The 15,279-nt window shown below is 39.0% G+C and overlaps 1 protein-coding gene and 1 long non-coding RNA gene across 2 annotated transcripts in view; one reads left to right on the forward strand and one right to left on the reverse strand.

The window, feature by feature from the left end:
- Positions 1-15,279, forward strand: part of ARMC3 (armadillo repeat containing 3) — a 129,808-nt gene that overhangs the window by 112,959 nt on the left and 1,570 nt on the right. The window contains exons 17-18 of the mRNA XM_027847901.1: positions 6,960-7,157; positions 11,611-11,773. Of these exons, the coding sequence (XP_027703702.1) occupies positions 6,960-7,157; positions 11,611-11,773 (361 nt within the window). The remainder of the gene's footprint in view (positions 1-6,959; positions 7,158-11,610; positions 11,774-15,279) is intronic.
- The window catches only part of LOC114032568, an 82,558-nt gene continuing 76,663 nt past the window's right edge, over positions 9,385-15,279 (reverse strand). The window contains exon 3 of the long non-coding RNA XR_003567849.1: positions 9,385-9,453. This is a non-coding gene — a long non-coding RNA (uncharacterized LOC114032568). The remainder of the gene's footprint in view (positions 9,454-15,279) is intronic.

Raw genomic sequence — 15,279 nt, forward strand, 5'->3', positions numbered from 1 at the left:
CTCTATTTCCTTTTACCTTCATTCACATATTCCCCAGCATATTATCAATGCCACCAGACCAGTTTGAATTTTTTTCTTCAAAACTCAGCTTCAAGGGTCAGCAGCTAGGTAGCACAGTGGATAGAGCACTGGCCTGGAGTCAGGAGGACCTGAGTTCAAATGTGACCTCAGACACTTGACACTTACTAGCTATATGACCCTGGGCAAGTCACTTAATCCCGTTGCCTAGCCCCCCCCCCAAAAAATTAAAAAAAATAAAAAACTCAGCTTCAATTATTTGCACATCCTTTCTTTAGCTTCTGGTGAAAGCCATTGCTTCTTGCTCCAGATAACGATTCCAAATTAATGCTGCCACTACTATGTTATACCTCTCTTCTGATATATGGAGGCAACTTAACAATGAGAAATTTATCAAAGTAAGAGAATGACAGGTTCATTGACTGGTAGTCTTTCTCCACCACTCAGCAAAATGGGTGGATTTCTCAAGGCCTTGCCCTTACTGGTCTTTTTGTACATATTCTCTATATATTAAGGATTTTATCTACTGTGGTTTTAACTACCATCTCTACTTAGAAAACTTCCAATCTTCTATCTCCAGTTTTGGCTTCTCTCACAAGCTTCATTTCCATGTTTCTAACTGTCTTCTGGTCGTTTCCCCTTGGATAGCCTACTCAAATTCAACATGCCTAAAACAGAAATAACCAAAACCACTTTCCCTCCTGGCTTCCCTGTTTCTGTTAATGCTATTCAGTTACCCAGAATGGAATCTTCCCTTTTCTTTTACCTTTTACATGCAATCAACCACCAGGTCCTTTATGCTTTTCTTTTTCAGCATCTCTAGAATCCACCCAACACTTTTCTGTGCCCATTGCTACCACCATCATTCAAGCCCTTATTACCTTCATGCCTAGATTATTTAAGTAGCCTCCTGACTGGACTTGTAGCTTATACACTCTGCTCCTACCAATTTGCCCATTCAAGCCCTTATTACCTTCATGCCTAGATTATTTAAGTAGCCTCCTGACTGGACTTGTAGCTTACACACTCTGCTCCTATCAATTTGCCCTGACAAATTAATCTTACTGAAACACTTTATATAAATCAGGCCACTCACTTGCTGAAAAACCTCCAAAGATTTCCCATTGACTTGAGCAGAGATTCTTGGCCTTTTTTTGTGGATGCCTCACCTTGGCAGCTGTCTAGTGAAGCTTAGGGGCCCCTTATCAAAATAACATTTTGAATGCATAGGATTACAAAGGAAGTCAATTATACTGAAATACAGTTATCTAAATATTTTTAAAACAAATTTGTGATTGCCAGGTTTAAGAACCCCTGGAATATGCAATAGGGTCCAAGGTCCTTAATCTAGCATTCAATGCCATTCGTAGTCTACCTTCCAACCTACCTTTCAGCCTATGCCTATTATATAGTCCTATATCCACCCTCTATTCCAGCAATTGTCCTCCTGAAATAGTTCTTGGGTTTTCCTTTATGCACGTTTACATGTGACTCTTCCCCACTTTCTCTGCCTATTCAAATCCTACCCACCTCCAAGGCTCATTTTAGATCTCATTTCTTCCATTAAGCTTTCCTGGAGAAGACCTATTTGAAATGATCTCCCCTTCTCACCTCTTAGAGCACTTGGCAGCATCATCCTTTTGATATCATATATTTCCTTCTGTTGCTACCCTTTTGTCTGACTTATATATCTTTATGTCCTCCACAGTACCTTGTACATAATAGACACTCAATGAATATTGGCTAATGATAATTAAAGAGGGCAATAGATTAAAACTGCTACAATTATAAATAGTTTGGATCCTGATAAATGTAAATTTACAAAAGAAAAAAAATTCCTTTGAGTCATTAAATTCCTAAATTTATACCTTTTTGACATCCTTGGGTGTTTCTACTAGCAAGATCTCTTCAAGAAGAAGGCAAAGGGACAGTATTCTTTAATCATTGACTGATTCCTTCCTGAGAAATTAATTTGAAAGATAAGATTTTAAACATTTTTAAGTGACAGCTATTTTTAGTATTGAAGTCATTATTGATATAATTGGATGGCCTGCTTTGGAAACTAACCCAGTAGTAATACTTTTACTTATGGCTGTAGGAAACTCGAATTTATGAATTCTAATAAATTCTCTCTCTTTTCATGAGCTAATAAGATATTGCCTCAAAAGGATTCACATTCCTCTGAAGTGGAGATCCTTGGGCCACATGGTCCTTTTCCTATTTCCACACACAATGAACTCAGTGAGATTTGTTCCCACTTATCTATAAGTCAATTACATAAATTAGCCCTTCTAATTTTCCTTAAAAGCTATCTGTTCATTCTAGAAATTTGGTGTACCAACCCTTTATAAGCTCTACGATTATACAGAATTGAACTTTTAAAATTGTGTATTTTATTTATTTGATGGGTTATGTTCCCTTTTAAAAAAATTAATGGAATATTTTTCTAGTTCTATTTTTTAAAATTGTTTACTCACATAACCTTTGACTTGATTATTTTTTGTGGGTCACTGACTTTCAGTGAAATAAAGCTTCCCCACTCCCAATATAAGATTTGTTCTCATTGATCCAGGTAACATTTATTTTGGTGTTTATTTTGTAGATAGTGGTTGAAGGTATAGCCATAGATTACATGCCTGTTTATCCCAAGGCCAGCCTAGAAAAGTTCAGAGAAACTCATCACCAGGTTGGGGAAAGGGTGAAGGATTCTCCACCACAGCAACTCTCAAACACTATGAAGTTATTGAGGACTTGCTATCTCTACTAATGGAAATGTCAATACCAAAAGAAATTATAGCTCCTATAAGTATTAGTGAGCATGAAAAAGGACTAAGTTAAATGAAGAGAAATGTATAAAGTTCAGGTGATACAAAATACAGTCTTTGCCTCTATGTAATTTAAGATCTAGTATGTGGATAAGACATATACACAGATAACTGTGGTGCCCACTATTACATGAAAAGTATAGGAGAAAGTACAAAGTAAGACCCAAGTGTAAAGTCATTACCAGCCAGGAAATCAAAGAAGGTCTCATGGAGATGACATCTGAGCTAGACTTTAAAGACTGCATTGATATTCAAAGGGCAAAACGTGAAAGGATGGCTCTTCACAGAATTATAGATTTTAGAGCTGGAAGGGACCCTAGGGTCATGGTGCCCAACCAGCTCACATGACAGATGAGGAAAATGAGGCCCACAGACAGGAAGTGGCTTGCTCCTGAGGGCAGACCGTTTTACTTAGAAAGTCACAGCCAACACTCGTTAGTCAGAATACGGTCCCCTAGCCCCAAAGTAATCTAAACAGCAGATCATGTAAACACAATTTTCTATTTCATTTTGCCGTGCACTGGCAAATAGTTTTATATGACACAATGTGGCACAATGACTATATACAGGAAAAAAAATTAAAAGAAGCTGAATCCAGTTAGACCTAACATCAGACAACTAGTTTTAAGAGATTTTTTTTCACTTTTGTATCTGGTCATTTTACTGTCATACAAACCTCATAATAAACAAGCACACTCATATATACAAACACACACACACACACACACACACACACAAATATATATTCAGTTTTCCCCTCTCTTTCCCGGCCTGACCTTTTAGCACTACTGAAGGCAGCTAGGAGCCCAGATGGATGGTGGCAGGTACAAGGACAGAAATAATCCGCAAGTATTTACCAAGTACTTATGTATCAGCCCTGTACTGAATCCTGGGAATACAAAGAAAAAGTGAAAACAGTTCCTGTCCTCAAGGAGCTTATATTCTACATACAGAGTAAACACAACGTAACCTTACAGATGAAGGAAACAGCAGATTGGGGAGAGGGAGAGGGGAGAGAACCTGGGAAAGATCTCCTGCCAGGGATTGATTGTAAGAGACAAAAGTGAGGAGGGAGAGATATGTAGGCATGTGGGACGACCGGTACAAAGGAAAGAAATGAAGCCTTATGTATGAGGAACAGTAAGCGGTACAGCATATAAGACTGGAAATGTAAGAACTTTCTTTAAATGTCAAACCAAGGACTTTATATGTAATGGGGGAAGCCATTAGAAATTTTTGAGTCGGGGGTGGGGAGGAGGTCTGTGACATAGACTTGCCACTGTAGGAAAATCGTTTTGGCCTCTTTATGGGGTATAAATTGAAGTGAAGAGGGACTTGAGCCAGATAGGAGGCTGTTGCCACAGTCCAGGTGAAACAAACGTGACAAGGGCTTACGCCGGCATGGTGGCTGTATGAGTGGACAAAAGGGGACACATGTGGGAGATGTTACAGAGACAGAATAACGAGATTTGATAACTCCCTGGATAGATACAGTGAATGAGAGGGAGAATCTGGAGACAACACCATTGTGAAGTTGTGATGACCCGAAGGTTCCTGGGCGCTCTCAGCAATAACGCGAAGCTTGGGACAAGGTTGGAGGAGAAGCAAATGAGCTCTGTTTTGGAAATGTTGAGTTTGATGCCTGCAAATCATCCAGTATGAAATGTCTAATTGGTAGTTGGTGACAGGACCACAGCTCAGGAGAGAGACTAAGGCTGAATATAGAAATATAGGAGAAATTATCATTGCTGATATAAAGTATTTGAATATAGAGAAAAAAAACCAGGACAGAATCTTGGGGGGAGGGTACCCATAGTTGGTATAGGTACACTTGTACATACTTAAGATAAGTGGCCATTGACAGTACTGTGAGCCCATTTACCAGATGACAATGTTGAGGCACCTAGAGGTAAAACAGATATTTTTGGAGGTAAGCCAAGACAAAGGGGACCATAGCTCACATCTCCAAGGGTATTTCATATTCCATGCAGATTCATAGGTTACTTATGCTGGGGGACCTCAAGAAACTGTCAAGATAGACGAACTAGCCTGACTAGGCCCGCAAAGTTGGAACCCAGGTCTCCTGACTCTTAAACTCCCTTTATACCATAGCACAAAAGCTCCATAAGTTTTCAACAATATTGATAGGCATCCTCAATAATACATTGTCTGTTTTAATTGAGAGCCATATCAGATCACAGGCAATTTAAAAGAGTGGATAATCCAGAGGGGTCTTCTTTTGCTGCCAAACTGCCTCAGCCCACTTCTCAGAACCTCTTCCTTCTTACTATTGTTGTTCAGTCATTTTATTCTTATCTCACTCTTCATGACCCCATTTGAGGTTTTCTTGGGAGATACTGGAGTGATTTGCCATGTCCTTCTCCAGCTCATTTTACAGATGAGGAACTGAGACAAATATAAGAGACTTGCCCAAACAAAACTATTTTCTTGATCTTTACGGCTTATAGTCAAAGATGATTGTTATTTTTTTAACTGTCTTGCTCCAGAACAGAGGCTCTTAACCTAGGGTCTATGGACATCTAAGAAGCCCATGGCCAAAATTTCAGTGGAGGCTGTGAACTAGGAGGGGGAAAAATTACATCTTTTTCACTTTTCTAACTAAAATTTAGCATTTCCTTCCATTACGAATGTAGGCCAAAAACAACACAGAGCAAAACATTATGCTGTGAAGGGATCCATAGGCTTCACAAGACGGCTAAAAGGGTCCATGACATTTAAAAAAAAATTTAATTACCTCTGCTCTATTTAAAATAAAAGCAATTTAAATTCTATAATTCTTCACTTTATGATTATACATATATACACAAAAGAAAATCACAGCTTATAAAACATAATTTAAATTTGTATTATTATTTTAATTGTTAAATGATTCTTGCTTTACAAAAATATTCACTAAAGATTTCTTTTAACTACTGAGCTCTTCATTACATAAGTTTAGCAATCATTTAACTGGCTGACAGAGAGCCTCAGGTAAAGAACTACTTAAAGCCAAAGAGTTAAGAACAACTGTTTACTGGAGAATCAATCAAAAATTTAGACAAAGAATCTCTAAAATTAGAGTCACAGAATTTTAGAACTGGACATCTTAGAAATCATCTAATCTAGCACTCATAGGAACCTGAAGCTGAGAAAGATGAACTCATTTGCTCAAGGTCACATGATGAGCTAGCAAGATTAAAACCCAACTATAATGTTAACTGATTGGGGGAAAATTGATTTATAATTTTGAAGAACACATTTGCTTATATTTTATTATCATTAATTATTTAATCTTTACATTTTCTTGTACATTTATTATAGTCAGAAGACTAGGTGAGCAAAGGGTACAGCTTTTAAAGCTAAGAATCAACAGTTCTGGCCCTGGTCAAAACTGAAGTTGGGAAGAATTTGAAAAACTAATTTACATTAAGATGAAAGCAACAGATAACGTTTTGTGTATTGCCCTCCTGATATTTGTATTTCAGCAGAGGAACTTGAATTACTATGTAAATTACAAAAGGTGCAATTCCAAGCATCTGTGACATGTAGGTGTTACAAGTACTTGGAGCAGAAGAAGCCTTCCTGGCATCCTTCAATACCATACCTGTGGCTACCCATAGAACCTACCCCTCTGGCCATTCTCAGAAATTAAAATCCAGAGCTCTCCTATTCAGTCAACACTGGCTAAAATCTCTGGAAGATCTCATAACTGGGACTGAAGATCATTTGTTACTGGTCTAAATGCCCAAAAGCATTATCAGTAGAGAGGTAACTACATAGAAGTCTTGTTATACATGATTACAGTCTTTTAAATTTTTTTATTCTACTGCAGAATACAGACTCTGGAGAGGCAATTTTATAATTTTGATAGCTGAGATTTGAAGTATTTTACTTTGTTTTACTATTAACAATTTACTCAGTACAGTTTCTTGAATTTAGCAGTTTTTTCTAAATTTTGGGGAGATCTGATTTCATTTTGCTTTTACTACTAATCTGTAAATTTCCTCAGGGCAGGGACTAAATAATTTCTCGCTTTTTATCCACACTGCCTCACACACATAATAGGCATTGAATAAATGTTGACTGAATTGAATTTCATTCATTTGTTCCCAAAAGAAAGGGAAAAGGAAAGAAAGAAGAAGAAAAAAACAAAGAGGAAGAGGAAACACCAGTTCCATGCAAAGTCGTGGAATTAAACCTTGACAAAGAATGGTGCCTTCCTAATGACCACGATTTTTGCAATTATGTCACCGAGGTGTCCAAAACAATTTTGCCTATGACAGATCTCAAGGAGCAGATTGAGACACTTGCAGAGTAAGTGGTATTTTTTTTAACTTACATTATTTGTTTTGAAACAATTTTCCAAATTAAATGCATTGGGAAAAACAATCACGCAAACATGTTGAGCTCACTGTAATCCTTTACATGGACCATTTCTGCCCAGACAGAAGCATTTCTCACTGTCTAACTCTGACCAGAACCTAAGCCACCTTGGGAAAGATCTCATAACTTGGGCAATTATTGAAATTCTGTTCATTGTCACATTCCCATCTAGAATTGAAGTTAGCAGTTGGAAGATAACTCTCTCCCTCTCCCCAAAGTTGTCTTTCTTCCTAGTTAAATATTACAGACATATATTCCTCTATACACTGAAAGGGGGCCTAAAAAAACAATATATAAATACAATTTTTGTAAATCACATCATATTTTATATGCATAGTGTTCTCTGTGAAATGTGAAATATTTTCCAAAGCCGAAAGTTCTTTCGCAAAGCATGTGTCCCCTAATTTATCTCTTTTGTTAGATCCAGATTTTAGTTAGCATTTCAGGTTTATTTAAAGTGGGTTGTATTTTTGCTGTTAATGTATCTATGGATTAGTTAACTAGGGCATAATTTATTTCAGTTCCTTCATCAGAGATCTTGATTTGATTCCACTAATGGTGAGGTTAAAATTCTGAATTGGAAACTGTATGGAATTGATACTCCTTGTAGAAAAAAAAGAAACAATTGTGATTGACACTAGCCAAAAGGAAGGACTGTTGCATTCTACTCCAGCTGCAGGCTCCATGGGGTCCATACATCTGCTCCAAGTGGAAGGAGGTTGCAGTAATCAAGTCTGGATATGATGACTGCATAGACCAAGGTGCCAAATCACCTAGTTTGGCCCAAACGGGAAAAGAGCATTTGTTGCTACTAAGGGGATTTTGGCTCACTAAAACACACATACCCACATATGTACATACATACATATATACACGTATATCTACACACACATACTTACTTACGTACTTACTTACATACGTACATACATATATATTTTTGAATAGGAATTTCTCCTGTTTGCTTGATTTTTGTACTGTTAACATTCTCAAAATAATACTATGATGATTTCCTGATGGCACAACTCAGCTAGGAGAGATGTAAAGTATGGAACTCTAGGAAATTTGTGTTCCTTTTTCATGAAGAAGAAATGCAGCTTTAGGCGAGGAGCCTTTCAGCTCTTTTCTCCATGGTTCTCATTTTCCCAAATACTCCCTTTGCTAGAGGACCGGGGAGCCTGCTCAGGAAGATTCTGATTTCTGCCTTTGCTCCCTTTTGTATCCCTGGCCTTGGCATGGGTGCCTGGGAGCAGGCATGCAGGGGGATCTTGCTAGGCTGCTTTGGTGAATTTAGAGGTTGCAGGAGAAACAAGGGCAAAGACAAGTGATTCCCATGTGGCATCCCTCTAGGCTCCACTACCTGCTCTTGTTTTTCCTCCTCCACCTCCTCTTTCTCCTCCTCCTCCTTCTTTTATCTTAATGTAATTAATTCATTTTGCCTGCAATTTAAAGGGGAGTTTAAACTGAAGAAGAAGAGCTGGAGGGGAGAGGGTGGAAGCAGGTGGACTGCCTATGTCTACCAAGCTAAACATTATGGAAAACATCAAGATGATAGGGTCAGTAACTGCAATGAAGATACCCAGAAATTGATCAGGAAAAAAATTTCAAGAAAAGAACTAGTAACACAATCTATAGTACCAGATGTTTATACACATATATAAAATATGGCAAACAAGCAAGATGAACTAGAAAGCCTAAAACAATGAGGCAAATTTGTCCTCATAACATCAGTGAGGCTGAAACCACTAACTGGAGCATGGTTCTACGAGGGGGTATTTTGTACAAAAGAGACATGATAGGTTAGAAGGGAGAAGGGGCAGGTAGCATTTCCCATTATGGTGATATACTCATGGGAGAGGTGGTTCAGCAGAGCCATAACTAGAAATTTTTGTAGATAGAACAAGCAATATAAACTATGCCTAGGGTCTACAAAGCCCTCATTTGGGAGAAGTGGGATTGGGTATTACCTTGTGGCCTCTGGATATTTGGGGGCCTCTTTTGGAGGCTTCCTATTTATACCAGTTATTTTTGATGACAACCAATCAATGCAAATACTTGTTAGCTGTCTACTACATGCCAAATATTGGGAATATGAAAAGAAAAATGAAACAGATCTTTCTCTCAAAGCATTTATTTTAAATTGGAGGGAAAGTACAAATACAAGTAATACAAGGCTAGGGATTCCAACAGGTGGGAATAGGGAGGGTATGTTCTGGGCATGAGGGACAACCTGGAAAAAAGCACAGAGGTAAAATTATATTTGTGAGAAACAGCAAGAAAGTCAGTGTGGCTGGACCCTAGCGTTTAGGAATGGGAACAATGTATAATGAGCCTAGGTGGAGCCAGCTTCTTGGGGACTTACATACCAAACGGTGAAGTTTGTATTTGATCTTAGGATAATAGGAACTACTGGAATTTACTGAGGGGAGTGACATGGTCAGATGCCTGTTTTAGGAATATCATCTGGGCAACTCTGTGTGGATTGGAGAAGGGACAAATGTAAGGCAGGGAGATTAATTAGGAAGCTGTTACAATAGTCATTATGAGAGATGATGAGTAAGTACTGAACTAGGATGGTAGCTAGAGCAATAAAAAAGAGATTATAAATGCAAGAGCCATCATGGTAGCTGCAGATTTGTGTCTGAACATCTGACACCCAAGGACCCACATTCCTTAGGAATTAGGGGTACAACGGCAAACACAATCTGATGATTTGGAGGAAAGATTAAAAAGGGCTTGAAGCTAACACTGCCCTCCCCCCCAACCCGCCCAAAAAGATATCAAAGCATTATATTAGAGCTTGAAGAGATCCTAGGAGGATCTAGGCCAGCTCCTTATTTCTACAGAGGCCCCCAACTTGCCCAAATTTACAAAGGAAGGCTCATTCAACTCTTGAGGTAGAGTCAAATGCAACACCAATTTCATAGACTTACAACCATTGGAGCTAGAAGGTATTAATCCTTCATTTTACAGAAGAGACCCTGAGTAGATACTCTTTTTATTTACTTATCTGTAAATATATTATATTGCATAGCAAAATGTAAGCTCCTTGAGGGCTGAGATAGTTTTACTGTTTCTTTTGTTTCCCTAGTACCCAACTAGTGCCTGTAATGTAGTTTGTATTTAATAAAGTCTTCTTCAATAGAACTATAAATTAACCACCAAAAGAGGAAAAACAGATGGATTTATATTTTTCTATTATATATTAAAAGAACAATTAACCCCTTTGCCACATAAACAGAATTAGAGAAACATTTTAAAACTCCTACAGGCTCTGGGATAAAGACTAAAGGGAAACTGGAGCAAGGGAGTGAACTGATTCCACAGGAACAAAGGTTTGAAATGAAAATATGGACACTAGAGAAAAGGAAGAAGTCCATCGACACTGGGCCATTCCCCAGACCTCCAATAGCAGTGCATGAGACTGGAATTATGACAAATTGGTGCCATTCATTTTTCAGGATTATAACTATTATTATGGTAACCAGACTCTACTATTAATCCTCTTTCTATTCTTTACATGCCTTTTAACAAATTGTGTTTGGTTTAATGCTCTCATAAGCCTGGCTTTCCTGATGGGGGACTGGAAAGGCCCCAAAAGAAAGACCCCTACCAAGGAGATAGACGTAAGCCAAAATCAAATCTTTCCCAGTTTTCCCTGGGTGGGGGTAAAAACAAGCCATTATTGAGAAGTCTGCAGGATTGAATCCTGTCCAGGTGAGCTCAGAGCTGTGGTTCTTGGGGACCTCTGGAGAAATGCCTCTATCTTGGGGCAGTTAGGTGGCGCAGTAGATAGAGCATTGGCCTGGAAGTCAAGAGGACCTGAGTTCAAATCCGGCCTCAGACACTTGATGTTTACTAGCTGTGGGACCCTGGGCAAGTCACTTAACCCCAATTGCCTAAAAAAAAAAGAGAGAGAAATGCCTCTATCTTGTCTCAAGTTCCTGGAAAGAAGAAGCTATGTGTTGGGTCCAGGATAATAAGCTAAATCACTCATGTTTTAAAAATTAATGTTAAAGGACAGTTATCATAATACAAATTTTTAACTACATGGTCTTTAATTCATTTTGGATTCTATACATGATCACGTGGGACTGATTTTTGTTTCGGTTTCTAACAATTGAGAAATTATCATTAATTTTCAAAATGCTTCTTCACATTTAATGAAGTAACTAGAGTTGTGGCATGTCTGAATGGCCTGCAGGCATTGCATTGTTATATTAACTTAATGTTAAGCCTACTTAAAGTAATTGAACAATTAAAAAAAAACAAAGATCATAAGGAAATTTTTATGTAAAATGTCTTTTGTGTTTGTATACATGTAATTTTGCTATAAAGGATCATCAGTAAGATCTCTAAGACTGATTTATTTTCTCTCAATTTAAAGGTTTGTGGCAGGAAAGATGGGTGGTCCAGTTTCAAGAGAGTTGCTGCATGAATTCAAGTGGGAACATCACATAAGTGAAATAGAATTTCAACTAAAATCCAACGTCGTTCCTATTGGATATATCAAGAAAGGAACCTTCTACCACCGAGCTCTGCTTTTCAAGGTGTGTTGACATGCCTAACTCATAAAAATCACTGGAGTCACTGAGAAAAAAAGAACAAACTCATGGCAAGCTCAGAGCAGAGTAGCTTTGGATTCACTTTATCCAAATGACCGAGATCAAATGACGTCATAATGTTCAGTGAAATCTTTCACCCCAGACAACAGGAAGCAAGCACACTTCCTTTCATTCCTGTTGCTTGTGGCCTAAACCACAGACCTTTGTACAAGTGACCTGGAAATCTCCTTTCACCTGGGCAGCTGGTTCTTGGTTGTCTTCAAGCCATTTTCTCTGGTCCCCAGCGGAAGCTCTTTTCTGGCTCCCGTGGGGCAAACTAATGTGGCCCTTATTTTCCCTTAAAAGTTCAGCTCAAACCCCCACCTCCCTAATCCCTGAAAAAGAGAGCATTCTCACTACTTCAGAGGTAGCCTGGCACCTTCTCTACCTCCTCCCTCCAACAAAGTCATTTAATCTTACTCATTTTATGATCTCAGCTATTCAGCACAAACTGAGGTGAAGGGTCTGGCAATTATCTGGATAATTCAGGCAATAAAATCAGCCTTTGCTTCAGTTAGCAAGTTAATTAAGACAAAGAGGGTGGGTTTTCTCCCCTTCAAAATAGCCCTGGTAATTGTGGCTATAGAGGAGCTATGTGAAAGAAAGGTTTTTGTGACATTTTCTGAAACTGATTGATATCAACTCTGAGCCCAGTTTCATTTTTAAAGGGAAATACCTCATTAATAATTTACCCAGAAAAGACATTTTCTTCCAAGCTAGTTGAGGGTCCCTTGACTTCTCTTACAAATGCTTAGTACCATTTTTAAAAGACAAAAAAAGAAAATATTTCAATTTTTGCCCCGGTTAAAAAAAAAGAAAGCATAGCTCACTTTTCCTAAGAAAGGACAGAATTACCTTGTTTACTCCCATCAGCTTCATTTGCTTTGCTCCTTGACATTTCACTTTAACATTTGGATGCATCGGGGAATTGTGGGAATCATCTGGATCCTAGTCCCCATACACTCCTCCTTAATTTTCCATGTTTACTCAAGAACAGTACTTTACCCAGAGTTATTGCAATTGGTAAAGCTTGTTGGAATTTCTCCCTTTCATCAACAACTACTTTCTGCTTGGAACTGAAATGCTGCTTGGAGCATAATTGAGTGTGGGGGGGGGGAGTAAGACAAAGAAAGCAATGAGGAGTGGGATGATTAGTAGGTAATTGAAAGGTACTTTTCATACATAGGGATTCATTCATAGATAGGATTTAGAATTGGAAGGAGTCCTAGCAATGATCACGTCTAAACCTCTCATTTTACAGAGAAGGAAACTGAGGCCACCAAAACGTAAGTGTTTTGCCCAAGGAGGCACTATTTGTGCCCTATCTGTGGTAGAGCCTTCCAAACTCATACGGGTCTGATCAGCCACAGTCAGACACACTACAACTTGACTCCAACATAGTGGTGTCATTTGGTCCTCTTCAAGCACAAAGAATCGTCACCAAACCAAGAACTAGACAAGGGCTTAAAGGAGAGAGCCTGGTTCAGGTAAAAGAACATTGACTCTGAAATCAGAGGACCCGGGTTCAAATCATCCTCCCTGTTGCATTGGGCCTCAACTGCAAGACGAAGGAATTGGACCAGATGGGGGAGAAGGCAATAAGCACATATGTGTGTGCCTGGTGCTTTGAACAAAATGTTTCATTTAATCCTCACAACTGCCCTGCAAAGGAGGTGCTGTTAGCCCCATTTTACAGTTGAGAAAATCAAGGCAAGCAGAGATGAAGCGACTTGCCCAGGATCACACAAGTTAGTAAGTGTCAGAGGCTGAATTTGCACTCAGGTCTTCCTAACTCTGACCCAGTGCTTTAACTACTGTACCACCAGTTGCCTGTGAAAACCTAAAGTACTCTCCAGCTCTTCACTGTACGGTCCTCTGGTTTGCCGGAGGTGACTTAGGCAATCAGTAACAGTGATGGCATTCAACATGAAATCTCCAGCACCACCGTGTTCTTTCTACTCTACAGATAAAGCACTGCCTAGTTAGCTTTGGGAATTCACCAAAACTAAAGACCAGCTACACTAAGCTCATTGCAGCATTAGTCAGGGGAAAAGGCAATGGATCAGGAATCTGAGACCCTGCCATTTATAACCTGCATCATCATAAGAAAATCTCTTATAACCTCAGTTTCCCCTCTGTACAATGAGGGAGTGGGACTAACCAACTTGAGACCCGTGATCCTATGATCTCCCCACAAGGTTGGAAGAGGAAAGGGAGGGAGAGAGTGAAGGGGAGAGAGAAGTGACAAGCAGCTGGACAGGAGCAGAGCAGCAAATCCGAGTTGGCAAGCCCTTGGTCTTGGAAAACAACTGGTGTTCTTTGTTCTCCCTATCAAAGAAAAAGCAGGTTGTGTTCACTGACACTTTGGTCGACTGTACTATTGTTTGTTTTAGAGAATAAGGCTAGAGTAGAAATCATGTAAGAGAATGGTTTTTCTTGATTTTTTTTTCTCAGAAATCTTCAGGGAAGAAAAACGCATGGGGGAGGGAGGTGCCTGAGGCTGCAAAGGATAGGGAAAGGGACCCGACCAGTGACTTAATTTATAAAAGGGAACTTGTCTACTAAAGCCAGTTATCCCCTTCTCTTGCAATTTACCATCTTGAGGAATTGCCTAGAACTCCCTAGAATTAAGTGACTGACTCAGGACCTCAAAGCCAGTATGGGTCAAGAGGGGAAAATTAAACCCAGCTCTCTCTGGCTATGAGACTGGCTCTATGTTCACTACACCACACTGGTAATCTACCATCTTTTTCATTCTATGTTTTGCTAATAATAACATTCATTGAGAGCCTAATAAGAGAGAATTTAGCTACCTTTGAGACACTAAAATTTTAATCAAATTCAAAAAACTGACTTCTAATGTTTAAATACTGACATTTGTCACCTTTAGAATTTTGCAAGGAATCAATGAAATTGCCATTAAAACTTGGAGTGATTCCCATTTCTTAGCACTCCTATTACATCAATTCCTTGACCAAACTACAGTCTCTGCCTTTTAGAATTTCCAATCCAAGACTGTATATAACACACAAGAAATACGTGGGCTTGAAAAAACTAACCTAATATTCTAGAGTTAGGATCTTCCAAACTCCTTAGGTCAGGACTACCGGAGGTGGGTATCTTCCAGGTAGCTTCCCAGGAACCAAAGCAAGGTGTTCAGGGCAGGGAATGATTGGATCATTAGCCAAGAATCAATCATCATAAAGCACCCCCTTTAATAAAATTCAGTGACTCCCTGTCACTTTCAGAATCAAATATGAAATCTTCTGTTTAGAGTTTAACGCTCTTCATCCCCTGGCCCCTTCCTATCTTTCTGGTCTTCTTGTACCTTACTCCCATCCATATGCACTTTGATCCAATGACATAGGCTTCCCTGCTGCTCCTTGCGCAAGACTTTCCATCCCCAGACACCAGGCTTTGTCATTGTGGCCCCAATCTATCCCATTCCTGGA

The sequence above is a fragment of the Vombatus ursinus genome, unplaced genomic scaffold (genome assembly GCF_900497805.2).
Source record: "Vombatus ursinus unplaced genomic scaffold, bare-nosed wombat genome assembly UNPS02005459.1, whole genome shotgun sequence".
NCBI lineage: Eukaryota > Metazoa > Chordata > Mammalia > Diprotodontia > Vombatidae > Vombatus > Vombatus ursinus.